Source organism: Schistocerca gregaria, chromosome 6 (genome assembly GCF_023897955.1).
Source record: "Schistocerca gregaria isolate iqSchGreg1 chromosome 6, iqSchGreg1.2, whole genome shotgun sequence".
In the NCBI taxonomy this organism is placed as follows: Eukaryota; Metazoa; Arthropoda; class Insecta; order Orthoptera; family Acrididae; genus Schistocerca; species Schistocerca gregaria.
Genome location: NC_064925.1, coordinates 326,138,840 through 326,154,626, shown reverse-complemented (window position 1 = coordinate 326,154,626; position 15,787 = coordinate 326,138,840). Strand labels below are relative to the sequence as shown.

Genomic DNA, 15,787 nt, shown 5'->3' with positions numbered 1-15,787 from the left:
ACGTAAACCCTGATGTTGTATAGAGTTGAGGCGGCGTAAGATGGATGACCGTGCAGAGGAGTATACGAAGCTCCCATAATACAGCTTTGCGCGAACGATCGACCGATATAGGCGAAGTAGGACGGTTCAATCCGCTACCCACGACATACCGCTGAAAAAGAGAGGACATTTAGAGAACGGGCAGCCAAATATGACACGTGTAGAGACCAGCTAAGTTTCCTGTCAAATGTAAGACCTAAAAATTTTGTTGTCTCCACAAATGGGAGAGCAATGGGACCAAGTCATAAGGACGGTGGGAGAAACTCTTTGTAGCGTCAGAAGTTAATACAAACCATCTTCTCGGCAGAAAAACGGAAGCCATTGGCAACACTCCAGGAGTAAAGACAGTCAAGACAACGCTGAAGACAGCACTCCAGGAAACATGTACGCTGCGCACTGCAATAGATAGTAAAATCGTCCACGAAAAGGGAGCCTGATACATCAGCTGGGAGGCAATCCATTATTGGATTGATCGCTATGGCGAAGAGAGCTACACTCAAAACTGAGCCCTGTGGCACCCCATTCTCCTGGCGAAAGGTGTTGGACAGGACAGAATCCACACATACCCTGAACTGTCAATCCATTAAAAAGGCACAAATAAAAAAAGGGAGGTGACCGCAAAGACCCCATGTATGCATGGTGCGGAGAATACCCGCCCTCCAACAGGTGTCATAAGCCTTCTCCAAATCAAAAAACACAGCCGCAGTCGGGCGCTTCCGCAAGAAGTTATTCATAATGAAGGTCGACAAGGTAACCAGTTGGTCAACCGCTGAGCGGCACCTACGAAATCCACATTGTACATTTGTATGTAGGCTTCTAGATTTGAGCAGCCAAACCAAATGAGAGTTAACCATTCGTTCCATCACCTTACAGACACAGCTGGTAAGGGAGATCGGTCGATAACTGGAAGGCAAGTGCTTGTCCTTTCCCGGCTTAGGAATCAGGACAACGATAGATTCACGCCAGCATGGGGAACATGACCCTCAATCCAGATGCGATAATAAGTAAAACTTGTACCCGCAGGAGAAAAGTTCTTCAGCATCTGAATATGAATAGAATCAGGCCCTGGAGTGGAGGACCATGACCGCGCAAGTGCATTTTCCAGTTCCCGCTTGGTGAATGGGGCATTATAACTTTCACAATTCGAGGAGCGAAAGTTAGGTGGCCTAGCCTCCTCTGCCTGTTTTCGGGGGAGGAAGGCAGAGTGGTAATGAGCGGAGCTCGAAACCTCTGCGAAAAAGCGGCCAAAGGTATTGGAGATATCCTCAGGGGCCACAAGGACGTCATTCGCGACCGTCAAGCAAGAAACTGGTGAGTGGACTTTAGTGCCAGATAGCCGGCACAGGCTACCCCAGATAACAGGAGGATGAGTAAAACTGTTGAAGGTGCTTGTGAAAGCAGCCCAGCTGGTTTTCTTGCTTTCTTTAATAACAGGATGACACTGTGCACGTAATCGTTTATAATGGATACAATTCACCATCGTAGGGTGGCGTTTAAAGGTGTGTAAAGCACATTGACGAGCACGTAAAGCGTCTCTACATGCTGCGGTCCACCAGGAGACCGGAACGTGACGCGGAGAAGTAGTGTGAGGGATGGAATATTCAGCAGCAGTGCGAATGACTAACATGAGGTGTGCGACCTGACTATTGCAGCTTGCGAAGGTTCGATCCTGAAAGGTCACTTTGGAAGAGAAGAGTCCCCAGTCTGCTTTGGAAATGTTCCAACTAGTTAAGCATGGAGAGGGGGTATGATGCAGGAGATGAAAAACACAAGGGAAGTGGTCGCTCGAATACGTATCAGAAAGTGCATACCACTCAAACCGGCGTGTAAGTTGGGTAGTACATACAGAGAGGTCTAAATGGGAATAGGTGTGAGTTGTGTCTGAAAGAAAAGTAGGACGCCAGTATTGAGGCAGACAAGATTGAGGTGGGTGAAAAGGTCTGCTAACAGGGAGCCTCTCGGGCAGGATGCTGGAGAGCCCCAAAGGGGATGGTGGGCATTGAAGTCTCCGGTCAACTAAAATGGTGGAGGTAGCCGAGTAATAATTTGCATCATGCCTGCCCTGGTAATGGCAGACGACGATGGAGTGTAAATGGTACAAATGGAAAATGTAAAAGTGGGGAGAGTAATTCGGACAGCAACTGCCTACAGGTCGGTGTGCAATGTGATGGGATCATAGTAAATATCATCCCGGACCAGCAACATAACCCCTGCATGAGCCGGAACACCTGCCACAGGGGGTAGGTCAAAATGCACAGAGGTATAGTGTGCCAAGTCAATTTGATCACATGGGCGTAGCTTCATTTTCTGGAGAACTACGACGAGTGGACAGTGCAAACATAGCAGCAACTTTAAGTCCTCTCGGTTGGAGCGAATGCCGTGAATATTCCAATGAAGAAGTGCCATCTTGAGAAGAAAAAGAAATAGGAGAAGCAAGAAGGGGTCACCTTGAAGGCCACTGATGGCCTGGCTTCGAGCACTGCCGCCGCTATCAATAGGTGAAGAGTCATCGTCCATTTGTTCAATAGGTTCGTCAGCCATCTTGTTAAGATGGCTGGGAGGGGGACCTTCCTCCGCCGATGAACGGCCAGATGTTCGGCTACCAGCGGTGCGGCCAGGCGAAACAGATGACGGCCTGGGGCGGCAACCGCTGGGTGGTGCAGGAGAAGAAATGCGCCGTGGCGGAGAAGGAGAACTTTGCTTCCTATGAGCCTTCTTGGAAGGTTATTTAGTGGAAGTACTGGTCAATGGCTGGGAGTTCGAGATACGTAGGAAGTCTGCATGGGACGATTCCTTCTTGAAGGCCCGTGCATCTGACTTCTGGGTCTTACTCTTAGCAGAAGTTGATGAAGGTGCTTGTGTCTTAGGGGTGACGGGAGGAAGAGGAGAAGTTGATGAAGGTGCTTGTGTCTTAGGGGTGACGGGAGGAAGAGGAGACGTTGACCGGGCGATCTTAGCACTGGCCGAACGAACAACCATAGTGCTAAAGGTCAGATCGCATGTTTGTGTCGACACCTCCCTGGTAGTCCGAGGAGAGGCGAGGACAGTACTGTATTTCCCCACTGGGAGCAGTGTGGGCTTCCTACCAGCAAATAGCTTGCGAGCAGCCGAGGTGGACACTTTCTCTTTGACCTGAATTTCCTGTATACAGCATTCATCCTTGTAGATGGGACAGGCACGGGAGGACGCTGCATGGTCACCCTGACAGTTCACGCAACGAGGAGACAGAGGTGGACAGTCACCCTGATGGGCGTCCCTGGGACAAGTGACACATTTAGCCGCATTAGAAAGACTGGCGAGTGTGATTAAAATGCTGACACTGGTAGCAGAGCGTAGGTGTCGGGACACAGGGGCGAACAGAAATAACCTCGTAGCCCTCTTTGATGCTCGTAGCCCTCTTTGATGCGCGACGGCAGCTGAGCACTATCAAAGGTCAAGAAAAGTGTCCGGGTCAATACAAGGTCATTGTTCACCTTTTTCAAGACCCTATGGACAGCCATCATGCTCTGCTCAGAGAGGAAAGACTAAATCTCCTCATCAGTCAATCCGTCGAGTGAGCTAGTATATACCACACCACGCGACGAATTCAAAGTGCGGTGAGCCTCCACCTGGACAGGGAACATGTACAGGAGTGTGGCCCGAAGCAGTTTTTGTGCCTGAAAGGCGCTCTCAGTTTCTAACAAGGTACCGTTACGCAACCTGGTACAAGACTTGACAGATCCGGCTATGGCATCTACGCCTTTCTGGATAACAAAAGGGTTGACAGATGAAAAATCCTTTCCGTCCTCAGATCTAGAAACTACGAGGAACTTTGGGGCAGGCAGTAGTACTTTTGTCACTGATGGCTGGTCAAGTTTCAGTTTTTGGGCAGACGTCAAGAGAGAAGAAGAAGAGAAATCCATTGCGAGGAATCCCCCATGATTGCCAGCGTCTTCGATGGTGCACTTCTTCCTTGTGGGGACCCTCTCAGAGGTCACTACCGCCTTAGGTGAATGTTTACACATCAGGTCACACCTCCCGAGAAACGGACGGAGGGACCAATCGTCATGGTCGGAAGGTGTCAGCTCAGGCAATCACCCCTCCCTGGGCCTGGCCTTTACCAGGGGGTACGTGCATGCCTTACTTGTCTACCCAGGGCGGGGAATTACGCGTTACACCATTACCAGCTAGGCATGCGAATGCATGGGTCGGCCTTCAGGCACGCACAGGGAGAAAAGAAGAAAAGGGAAAAAAAGGGGGGGGGGGGAGAGAGGGAGAGAAAGGACAGACTGTCTCAAACGACGAGGCAGAGACGAGAGGATGGACAAGAAGGCAAGGAGAAGGAGGCAAGCAGGAGGAGGCAAGGAGGAGGAGGCAAGGAGGAGGAGGCAAGGAGGAGGAGGCAAGGAGGAGGAGGCAAGGAGTAGAAAGCAAGGTAAAAAGTAAGGAAGACAGTGAGAGGGAGAAGGACAAAGAAAGGAACCAAACAAAGGAAGGAAGAAACCGGAATAAGCGAAAAACCAAAATGACCACAAATATAAGTCGTGGAACCGTCCGTCTCCGGACGCAGGCGCAAATTACCCCCTTGAGGGGGAGGGACTCCTTTTAGTCGCCTCTTACGACAGGCAGGAATACCGCGGGCCTATTCCTATCTCCGGACCCGTGGGAGGGGGAGGGGGGGGGGGGGGGGCGGGTGACATGTATTGCAGAAACCATAAAATAGTAAAATATGGGACAATTACATTTAGGATATTAACATGAAAGATAGAAAAAACTTAAAGATACAATGATATAATAGGCAATGAAGTAAATTGGTCCAAACAAAAGCTGTATTATTAGAAAACAAGGAACTTATAGGTACTACTTTATGAAAGAGAAGCTTTAAGGTGCACAGGGATTTCGAAAGGGTCACCAAGAATTTTCTAGAAAGCTATATTTTCTAATTGGGATAATTAATAAACTAACACATATTTCAGTAAAAGTTCACATTTACAGAAAAAGAAACCATAACATTGGATTTTGGAAAGAATTGCATTTTAAGATTGGAAACGTTCCGGAACATGAAAATTTTGAAACCCAAGTTTGCAGGGAAAGTGGAACATTTGTTTGAAATGGAAAATGAAGGCTTTTAAGTAAGCTATGTCAATCTCAAAACATACAATCTCTAGCAGCATTGAACTTTGATGTGCACACTTTGCAGATATGACGAATATTTCTTTAAATAAAATGTTGTCCTATGAACTCAATATACTGTTGTCATCATCAGACTAAGTTACATTGTGATTAATAAAATTTAGTGAAATGCAGAATGAATAAGAATCTGACAATTTTGTGTACACATGGTATACGTGTATTAACAATATTAGGAAAAGGACAGATTCCTATTCACCATACAGATGACTGACTGAGTTGTTTACAGGCACAACGAAGAGACTGGTGTTACACATTATAAACACATTCACACAAGCAGCCATTCCTCATGCACACATGACTGGTACCATTGGCTGTTCCAACTGACATGTGACTGTTACATGACTAGCAATCTGGAGCGAAGAGGGAGACATAGCAGTGTATGGGCAAGTGGAAAGAATGGCACTATCTAGCTGGGCATACATGGACTATGTGGCAGGAGGTGGGGTGTGTGGGGGAAAAAACAGGGAATGAAAAGTGAGAAGAGCAGGGAAGGGAAAATGTGTGTAGACAGAGGGTAGCACACAGTGAGGGTGGGTGCCATGAAAAGGGATAGGTTACAATAGATTGAGGCTGGGATGAAATCCAGGAGCAGAGAATGTGTTGTAAGCCTAACTTGCGACTGCCAAGTTAAGAAAAGCTGGTAGTAGTGGAGGGGAGGATCCAGGTGGTCTAGGTTGTGAAGCAGGATTGATATCAAGCATGTTATGTTCTGCTGGATGTTGTGACACAGAGTGATCTACTTTGCTCTTGGCCACAGTTTGTCAATGGCCGTTTGTCCTGTTAGACAGCTGGTTGGAAGTCATACTAATATAAAAAGCTGCAGCAGTTGCAGGAGATCTGGTACACGATGTGGCTGCTTTCACAGGTCACCAGGGCTTTGATGGGGTAACGTAAGCCTGTGAAAGGCCTGGAATAGGAAGGGCTGGGTGGGTGGATTGGGCAGGTCTTGCTCATCAGTCTACCACAGGGATATGTTCCCTGTGGCAAGTGGTTGGGATTGGGAGTGACATAGGTATGGACTAGGATGTTTGGAGATTTAGTAGACAATGGAACACCACTTTAGAAGGGGTGAAAAAGATCTTGGGTAGGATGTTCCGCATTTGAAGACATGATGTTAGATAGTCAAGTCAAAGCCATGATGAAGGATGTGGTTGAGTTGTTCCAGTCCAAGATGGCATTGCACGGTGAGGAGGATGCTCTTTTGTAGCGAATTCTTCAAGGCTGGTGAGAGGGAAAGTGGGAAAATTAGACATGAATTCTGTTTGTGGAGAAGGTCCTGAGGTAGTGCCTGTCTGTGAAGGCTTTGGTGAGATTGTGGTCAGAGTCCACATCTGCCCCCGGAAATGTCTTACAGTTTAAAACTTGGTTCCTAAATCTCTGTCTTACCATTATATAATCTATCTGAAAGCTGTCAGTATCTTCAGGCTTCTTCCATGTATACAACCTTCTTTTATGATTCTTGAACCAAGTGTTAGCTATGAATAATTATGCTCTGTGCAAAATTCTATATTCTATCAGGCGGCTTCGTCTTTCATTCCTTATCCACATTCCATATTCACCTGCTACTTTTCCTTCACTTCCTTTTCCTGCTATTGAATTCCAGTCAGCAATAATTATTAAATTTACATCTCCCTTCACTATCTGAATAATTTCTTTTATCTCATCATAAATTTCATTAAGCTCTTCGTCATCTCCAGAGCTAGTTGGCATATAAACTTTTACTACTGTAGTAGACGTGGGCTTCGTGTCTATCTTGGCCACAATAATGCGTTCACTATGCTATTTGTAGTAGCTTACCCGCACTACTATTTTTTTATTCATTATTAAACCTACTCCTGCATTACCCCTATTTGATTTTGTATTTATAACCCTGTATTCACCTGACCAAATGTCTTGTACCTCCTAGCACTGAACTTCACTAATTCCCACTATATCTAACTTTAACCTATCCATTTCCCTTTTTAAATTTTCTAACGTACATGCCTGATTAAGGGATCTGACATTCCATGCTCTGATCCGTAGAACGCCAGTTTTCTTTCTCCTGATAACAACGTCCTCCTGAGTAGTCCCCACCCAGAGATCTAGGGGACTATTTTACCTCTGCAATATTTTACCCAAGAGGACGCCATCAGCATTTAATCATACAATAAACCTGCATGCCCTCGAGAAAAATGATGGCTGCAGTTTCCCCTTGCTTTCAGCCGTTCGCAGTACCACAACAGCAAGGCTGTTTTGGTTAGTGTTACAGAGCCAGATCAGTCAATCATCCAGACTGTTGCCCCTGCAACTACTGAAAGGGCTGCTGCCCCTCCTCAGGAAACACACATTTGACTGACCTCTCAACAGATACCCCTCCTTTGTGGTTGCACCTATTGTATGGCTACCTGTCTCATTGAGGCACACAAGCCTCCCCACCAACGGCAAGGTCCATGGTTCATACGGACTACAAAACTCAAACTGATATATTCCACACAGACTACAAAACTGAAACTGGTGTATTCCACATAAATAGTAAGACTGTACCCAAAGGTACAAAGCATTTAATGGTCTGGTTAGTTTCTGAATAACTAAAGTAATGAACAAACGACTGGAAGGAATGAGAAGTAGCTGAATAATACATCACAAATATCTGTCTATGAACCAAAAGTAAATGTCATTGAATTAATTCTTTCAAAAATATTTAAATTAAGGCAAGAAAGCTAAATTTGAAAATCATACAGATATCACAATCACTAAAGATAGAAAATCCCATGTCATACAGCACAGGCTTCAGCAAATGAATGACTATTCTCCAGAGAGACATCTGAAGATGGAAGGAGGCATTAATTAGATACAATATTGTCCAAGTATATTTCTTATTCCAGAGCAAAGTGCTCTTGAGTACAATTGAAAGTGTCTAGCATTTTGGTTGGCAGGTTTCCTTTGGATGCACTGTTTTAAGAATTTTCTTTTACCTTATCTTGCACTGTGGGAATTGAAATGAATACTTGCTCAATTTGAAATCTGGCAGTAAATCCATCGCAGTGTTGACACTATCAATATGAAGAGTCCGAGATGGGACCTGAAATACAGTAAAATGAAAGTAAGCTTCAGACAAAACGCTAATTTCTTTCGTATAAATGCTTTTGATTAATTTTTGAGGTACTAAAACTATCGGAAAAAAATGCAAATAGAAAAAATTTAAGGAAATAAGATGAAGAGCCAAAAATACTTCCTGAATACTTGCATCATGTCACTTTTCTTTTGTAGTCTATAAACACACCAAACTTAATACTAGTCTTCTCCCTGATAACTCACTGTCCTGAGGGGTGATTTGTTTTTGAAACAGATGGATCAGTAGTGTCTATACAGTGAGTACTAGTGACTAGTCTTCTCCCTGATCACTGACTGTCCTGAGGGGTGATTTGTTTTTGAAATAGGTGGATCAGTAATGTGTATACAGCGAGTATTAGTGATGAACATTGTCAGAGTAATAAAAAGAAATGCATTCATGCTATGACTTACACAATGATGCACATTATACCATCATAAAAGGCCACTTGTGCAGCAATTCCTCTTGGAGAAGAGTTTAATTAGCTTATACAGATTAGAGTGGTACCTTCTGAAGCCACAAAGAAAGTACCTTTCCATGCACTACACTTTTCAGTTATGCACATCCACACTTTACTCTCCTGTTTCTTTTCCTCAACTGCCCTAATCACAAAAAAATCAGAAACTAATGCTATGGCTTTATTGTTAGCTTCTACTATTGTCTTTTCAATGTTTTCAGGTATACTATTTTAGTCCTATGACAATTGATTGTCAGGTGTACTTTGAAAAATCCCAATTAATTGCTTGAGTGTATCTGTACTAAATGCAGATACTACACCGTCATTGGCAAAATGTAATTAGTTCAGATGAGTTCCATCAAATATATATTCTTTCCTCCATTTCCCAGCTTTAGGATCTGAAAATTTCCTATAGGACTTTTGAGAACAGTTTTGCTGATAAGATGTCTCCTTGCTCAACACTGCTAACGATGATTCATAGTCATTGCTCAATTCTACAATTTTGTATACAACTTTTACATAGTCTCTTGTGGAGCAACCACTTCTAATACCAACTTGTTCCTTTACCTACTTAAAATCTAATGAATCTGTTAAGCAATTAGTGGTAACTACATGAAGGAACTGTATAGGATCATAGTATTTGTTTGTGTTGTGTGCCTCCCTTTATATATGAAGTAAATAATTGCCGAATTACAGTATTACAGTTTAGGGGAATTTTCTTCATATTCAAAAATTATGTAAACAATTTTGTAATTTCCGTTTGTATTGCCTCACTGGATAATTACCAATGGTATATATTTTAGCAAATGTTTCCCTAAGACTATCTTCTTCTGGATTTAGGTATCCAAAAATATATAGAGGATGTTATACAGCAATCGAGGGCACTGTAGGGCTAAAGCCATCTCTCACTTTGAGGAAAGACATGCAAATTGGTATCATCAGGTTATGGGATCTGACAATCCATGCTCTTCTGTTTTATTTCTTATTTTTATTATTTTTATAATTTTGTTATTTTGATTCATATTTCTTAATTTTTTAAAACTTTATTTATTTTTTATTTTTTCCCTTAACTTTTTTGTTTTACAGTTACACAAATTTAATTCATAATAAAATAATATAATTGCAGAGATAAAAAAAATCTACTCACCGAGAGGCGCAGAATGCACACATAAAAGGAGGTTATAATTAGAAAAAATTTTGAGCCAGTGGCTCCTTCAGGCAGAAGGGCTGAATGGGAAGGAAGAAGGGTGAAGGAAAAGGGCAGGAGGTGTCTAAGAAGAGGGGTAGATTTTGGGAAAGTCACACAGAATCGCGGGTCAGGCAAGACTTACTGGACTGGATGAGAAGGAATTTTTAATTTAGATATGCATGAGTCTCTACGTGCAAACATATGAAAAATAACTATAAATCCTTAATACTGGCTTGGTACACATGTTGTTTTGCACGAATAAAGATTTTTCAATGATTTTAAGTTACTGCTGAATAAAGTTTTTAATGTATAAGCAACAAAATGAGAACCAACTTCAATAACCAGTTTTTTTTTTTAATTATACGCAACGATAGCACTCAAACTGAAATTTCCTAAAAACACAGTTTCACGTGCAAATGTGTGGTTTTTCAGACATACAACCAAACAAAGAAAGATTTTTGCAAATGCTTCTTATAACAACCATAAGAATATATTTTTTATCATGATCTGTATCACTTTAAACCATCTCAGCATATGTGATTTGCATAACACACATCTTATGTGCATTTTATGTTCAACTTTAGACCGCTATATTGTGACATAATAATGAATAAATAAATAAATAACAATGAATAACGAATAAAAAAATAGGAGCGAGTAAGCTACTACAAACAGCGTAGTGAATGCATTATTGTGGCCAAGATAGACACGAAGCCCATGCCTACTACAGTAGTACAAGTTTATATGCTAACTAGCTCTGCAGATGACGAAGAGCTTAATGAAATTTATGATGAGATAAAAGAAATTATTCAGATACTGAAGGGAGATGAAAATTTAATAGTTTTTGCTGACTGGAATTCGATAGCAGGAAAAGGAAGAGAAGGAAAAGCAGCAGGTGAATATGGAATGTGGGTAAGGAATGAAAGACGAAACCACCTGATAGAATATAGAATTTTGTACAGAGCGTAACTTAGACAAAGCTAGCACTTGGTTCAAGAATCATAAAAGAAGGTTGAATACATGGAAGAAGCCTGGAGATACTGACAGGTTTCAGATAGATTATATAATGGGAAAGAAAGGGAAGAAGGGAAAGTGGATTTAGTTACTCACAACCCAGGATATGAAACAACAGGGAAAGGAAACCTTTCCCTGTTGTTTCATAACCTAGGTTGTGAGTAACTAAATCCACTTTCCCTTCTTCCCTTTCTTTCCCCTCTCTCCTCCCTGATGAAGGAACATTTTTTCCAAAAGCTAGGAATGGAAATTTTCAGTTGTTTTTTGTGTATCTATCGACTGTACTGAGCTGAGGTAAGTACTGGCTAGCCCCTCTATCTCTTTGTTAGTATTTGTTTCACATCTTTATATTAGATTTTCCATTAATTATTTAGATTATATAATGGTAAGACAGAGATTTAGGAATCAGATTTTAAATTGTAAGACATTTCCGGAGGCAGATCAGGACTCTGACCACAATCGATTGGTTATGAACAGTAGATTAAAACTGAAGAAACTGCAAAAAGGTGGGAATTTAAGGAGATGGGACCTGGTCAAACTGATAAAACCAGAGGTTGTACAGAGTTTCAGGGAGAGCATAAGGGAACAATTGACAGGAATGGGGGAAAGAAATACAGTAGAAGAAGAATGGGTAGCTTTGATGAATGAAATAGTGAAGGCAGCAGAAGAACAAGTAGGTAAAAAGACGAGGGCTAGTAGAAATCCTTGGGTAACAGAAGCGATACTGAATTTAATTGATAAAAGGAGAAAATACAAAAATGCAGAAAGTGAAGCAGGCAAAAAGAAATACAAATGTCTCAAAAATGAGATCGACAGGAAGTGCAAAATGGCTAAGCAGGGATGGCTAGAGGACAAATGTAAGGATGTAGAGGCTTATCTCACGAGGGGTAAGATAGATACTGCCTACAGGAAAATTAAAGAGACCTTTGGAGAAAAGAGTACCACTTGCATGAATATCAAGAGCTCAGATGGAAACCCAGTTCTAAGCAATGAGGGGAAAGCAGAAAGGTGGAAGGAGTGTATAGAGGGTCTATACAGGGGCAATGTTCTTGAGGACAATATTATGGAAATGGAAGAGGATGTAGAAGAAGATGAAGTGGGAGATATGATACTGCATAAAGAGTTTGACAGAGCACTGAATGACCTAAGTCGAAATAAGGCCCCGGGAGTAGACAACATTCCATTAGAACTACTGACAGCCTTGGGAGAGCTAGTCCTGACAAAACTCTACCATCTGGTGAACAAGATGTATGGGACAGGCGAAATTCCCTCAGACTTCAAGAAGAATATAATAATTCCAATCCCAAAGAAAGCAGGTGTTGACAGATGTGAAAATTACTGAACTATCAGTTTAATAAGCCACGGCTGCAAAATACTAACGCGAATTCTTTACAGACGAATAAAAAAACTGGTAGAAGCCAACCTCGGGGGAGATCAGTTTGGATTCCCTAGAAATATTGGAACACGTGAGGCAATACTGACCCTATGACTTATCTTAGAAGCTAGATTAAGGAAAGGCAAACCTACATTTCTAGCATTTGTAGACTTAGAGAAAGCTTTTGACAATGTTGACTGGAATACTCTCTTTCAAATTCTGAAGGTGACAGGGGTAAAATACAGGGAGCAAAAGGCTATTTACATTTGTACAGAAACCAGATGGCAGCTATAAGAGTCGAGAGGCACGAAAGAGAAGCAGTGGTTGGGAAGGGAGTGAGACAGGGTTGTAGCCTCTCCCCGATGCTATTCAATCTGTATATTGAGCAAGCACTAAAGGAAACAAAAGAAAAGTTCGGAGTAGGTATTAAAATAAAAACTTTGAGGTTCGCTGATGACATTGTAATTCTGTCAGAGACCGCAAAGGACTTGGAAGAGCAGTTGAACAGAATGGACAGTGTCTTGAAAGGAGGATATAAGATGCACATCAAAAAAAGCAAAACAAGGACAATGGAATATGGTCAAATTAAGTCGGGTGATGCTGAGGGAATTACATTAGGAAATGAGACACTTAAAGCAGTAAAGGAGTTTTGCTATTTGGGGAGCAAACTAACTGATCATGGTCGAAGTAGAGAGGATATAAAATGTAGACTGGCAATGACAAGGAAAGTGTTTCTGAAGAAGAGAAATTTGTTAACATCGAGTATTGATTTAAGTGTCAGGAAGTCGTTTCTGAAAGTATTTGTATGGAGCGTAGCCATGTATGGAAGTGAAACATGGACAATAACTAGTTTGGACGAGAAGAGAACAGGAGTTTTCGAATTGTGGTGCTACAGAAGAATGCTGAAGATTAGATGGGTAGATCATATAACTAATGAGGAGGTATTGAATAGGATTGGAGAGAAGAGAAGTTTGTGGCAAAACTTGACTAGAAGAAGGGATTGGTTGGTAGAACATGTTCTGAGGCGTCGAGGGATCACCAATTTAGTACTGGAGGGAAGCGTAGAGGTTAAAAATCGTACAAGGAGACCAAGAGATGAATACACTAAACAGATTCAAAAGGATGTAGGTTGCAGTAGCAGGTACTGGTAGATGAAGAAGCTTGCACAGGGTAGAGTAGCATGGAGAGCTGCACCAGACCAGTCTCAGGACTGAAGACCACAACAACAACAACAACAACAACAACAACAACAACTGTGACAGCGGAAAAGCTTTCACAAAACAACAGGATGGACCTTAATTACACATGTTTGTCTACTTTCTTACAAAACTTGAACCAATTTAAACAAGTCTGAAACATAGACGTGGCACATATAAAAATCTTACAAAAAACATGTTTCCTGCAAATAAAAAATGAATGAAGCTAGATTTTTAAAAGTGAGTTTTCAATTTTATCATCAGAATGCATTTTTTATTTATATGGTTCAGTCTAAGTCATTTCTGCACATTCAGTTCATATAAGACAAATTTTACATGCTACATTTAGCTTGACTTTAAAACAAGATAAAGATTAATGGACGGAAAAAAGCTGTTTGACTCTATTTACCTACTTTCGTGCAAAGTTTCAAGTGATTCAAAATTTAAAGTATAGAAGTTGTACACTTTAAAAACCTCCCAGAAAAACCTGTTTTTGCCTGTAAAATCCAAACAAAGAAAGATTTTATTCAAACTGTTAAAATCTATCGTAGACCACCCAGTCCAGAGTTATTTAAGGATGACGTTACATCCAAATGAGGGTGATTGTTTTCGCACATAAAATCTGAACAGTGTACATAAAAAGGGTGGCATTAATTTCATCTGAATTAAAATATTTCGCGCAAGGAATTAATCATTTTGTACAATTTGCCTGGATGCCAGCCCTCGTTCATCATTCTAATCTTGCTTAATATACTGTAACATGGCTACAGCAATGTAGATGTTCTAATAGCTATAAAAATGGCTGCTGGTCCGGACTGAACCAAAAACTTTTTACCCCATGTTTTTAGATCAAATAGGAACCGAGCACCAATGCCTTCCCCAAACCCCATTCTGCACGCTGTCTTCTCATATGTACTTGTTACAGCACTTCTGCAAAGTCACAATAAAAATGTCATCACATGAAAGTAATTCCTGTCACAATATTCAGGTGCCATGCCATCTGGTTATCTGCAGTTGTATGATGGGGAAGGTAACAATGAACTTTAATACTTAAGACCCCTCTGGAATGTGCATGACATACTCTGAAGTCGGAATGCAGGTGATACTGGAGTGCATGCTTTTCTCCTACAAGTCTGCACACATCTTTGAGCACCCTCCATGGTGAACACTGACCATTTCAATATTAATCAATCATCTTCATTTTGTACAATCACAGCAAGATGTCAACTATGCAGAGCATGAAGTGTCCCAATTACAGGATTCCATATGGTGTCCAGCTGCAAACCACCAACACAATTTATCCTCCTCAGATGGTCACATTGCCACTGATTCCTTCATGATTCAGTCCCAAAAGTTTGATGTATGGGTGTGATTTGCAAGCAAGGTGAACTGGACACTCACTGATCTGATGAGACAGATCACAAAGTTTAATAGATCTGTGACACAGATGCCACTGGAAGTTTGTGTTTTATGATATATTTTCATATTTGACACAAAAATTGATGTATGTCACAACTGTGTCAGAGCAGGTAAGAGGTCTTAATTTTTATCCTACATCTGTTTCACCACCACTAGTAAACTTTGTAAGCTGCACCACCGAGGCGATTTACTCTCTTACACCCGATGCTGCAGCGGAACTTTCTTGGTTGCCTTATCCAGTGATAAGAAGAGCTATACCACAGAAGAGTAACGTATGGCCAATAGAGAGAGTAGTCTCCGCAACTTACAACCAGGTATGGCAAGTATAGTATTAAAAGCAGATAAATGTAACAATACCATGCTGATGCCACAAGATCAACATTTTTCACCTGACACAGTGTACTGCAGGATCAGTAAGAAACATAGTGAGGAAAACTTCAGGGCTTTTGACAGTCAGCTCTCCACCAAAGGAGGCTATCAAAAGACTGAGATGACATAATATTGTGATAACACAGTTCACTTGCAGTATATGCTTAAGTCTACAAGAAATGTTTACCTCTATGACCTACTGTGATAGATAATGTTGGAGTGTCCCTTTATGGTTTGACCAAATGATTGACATATTTATTCAGTCCCATTGTAGGCAAGTATCTGCAGCACATATGCCGTTATACTAATTTTTTCATCAGATTTAAGTCACTTAACTGAAAAGTATTGAATTATTCAGTAGTTCTGATACTGTCCTACCTATTACAATAATACCTTTGGTGGACTCACTGCATCTGATCAGTAACAGTTTAGAGAATGATAAAACACCAAAGTTTGACCACAGTCT

General features: G+C 41.5%; 1 protein-coding gene across 2 annotated transcripts in view; it reads right to left on the bottom strand.

The window, feature by feature from the left end:
- The window catches only part of LOC126278656 (centromere/kinetochore protein zw10 homolog), a 184,864-nt gene that overhangs the window by 84,916 nt on the left and 84,161 nt on the right, over positions 1 to 15,787 (bottom strand). For both annotated transcript variants that reach the window (XM_049978871.1, XM_049978870.1), the window contains exon 5: positions 8,166 to 8,272. In XM_049978871.1, the coding sequence (XP_049834828.1) occupies positions 8,166 to 8,272 (107 nt within the window). The remainder of the gene's footprint in view (positions 1 to 8,165; positions 8,273 to 15,787) is intronic.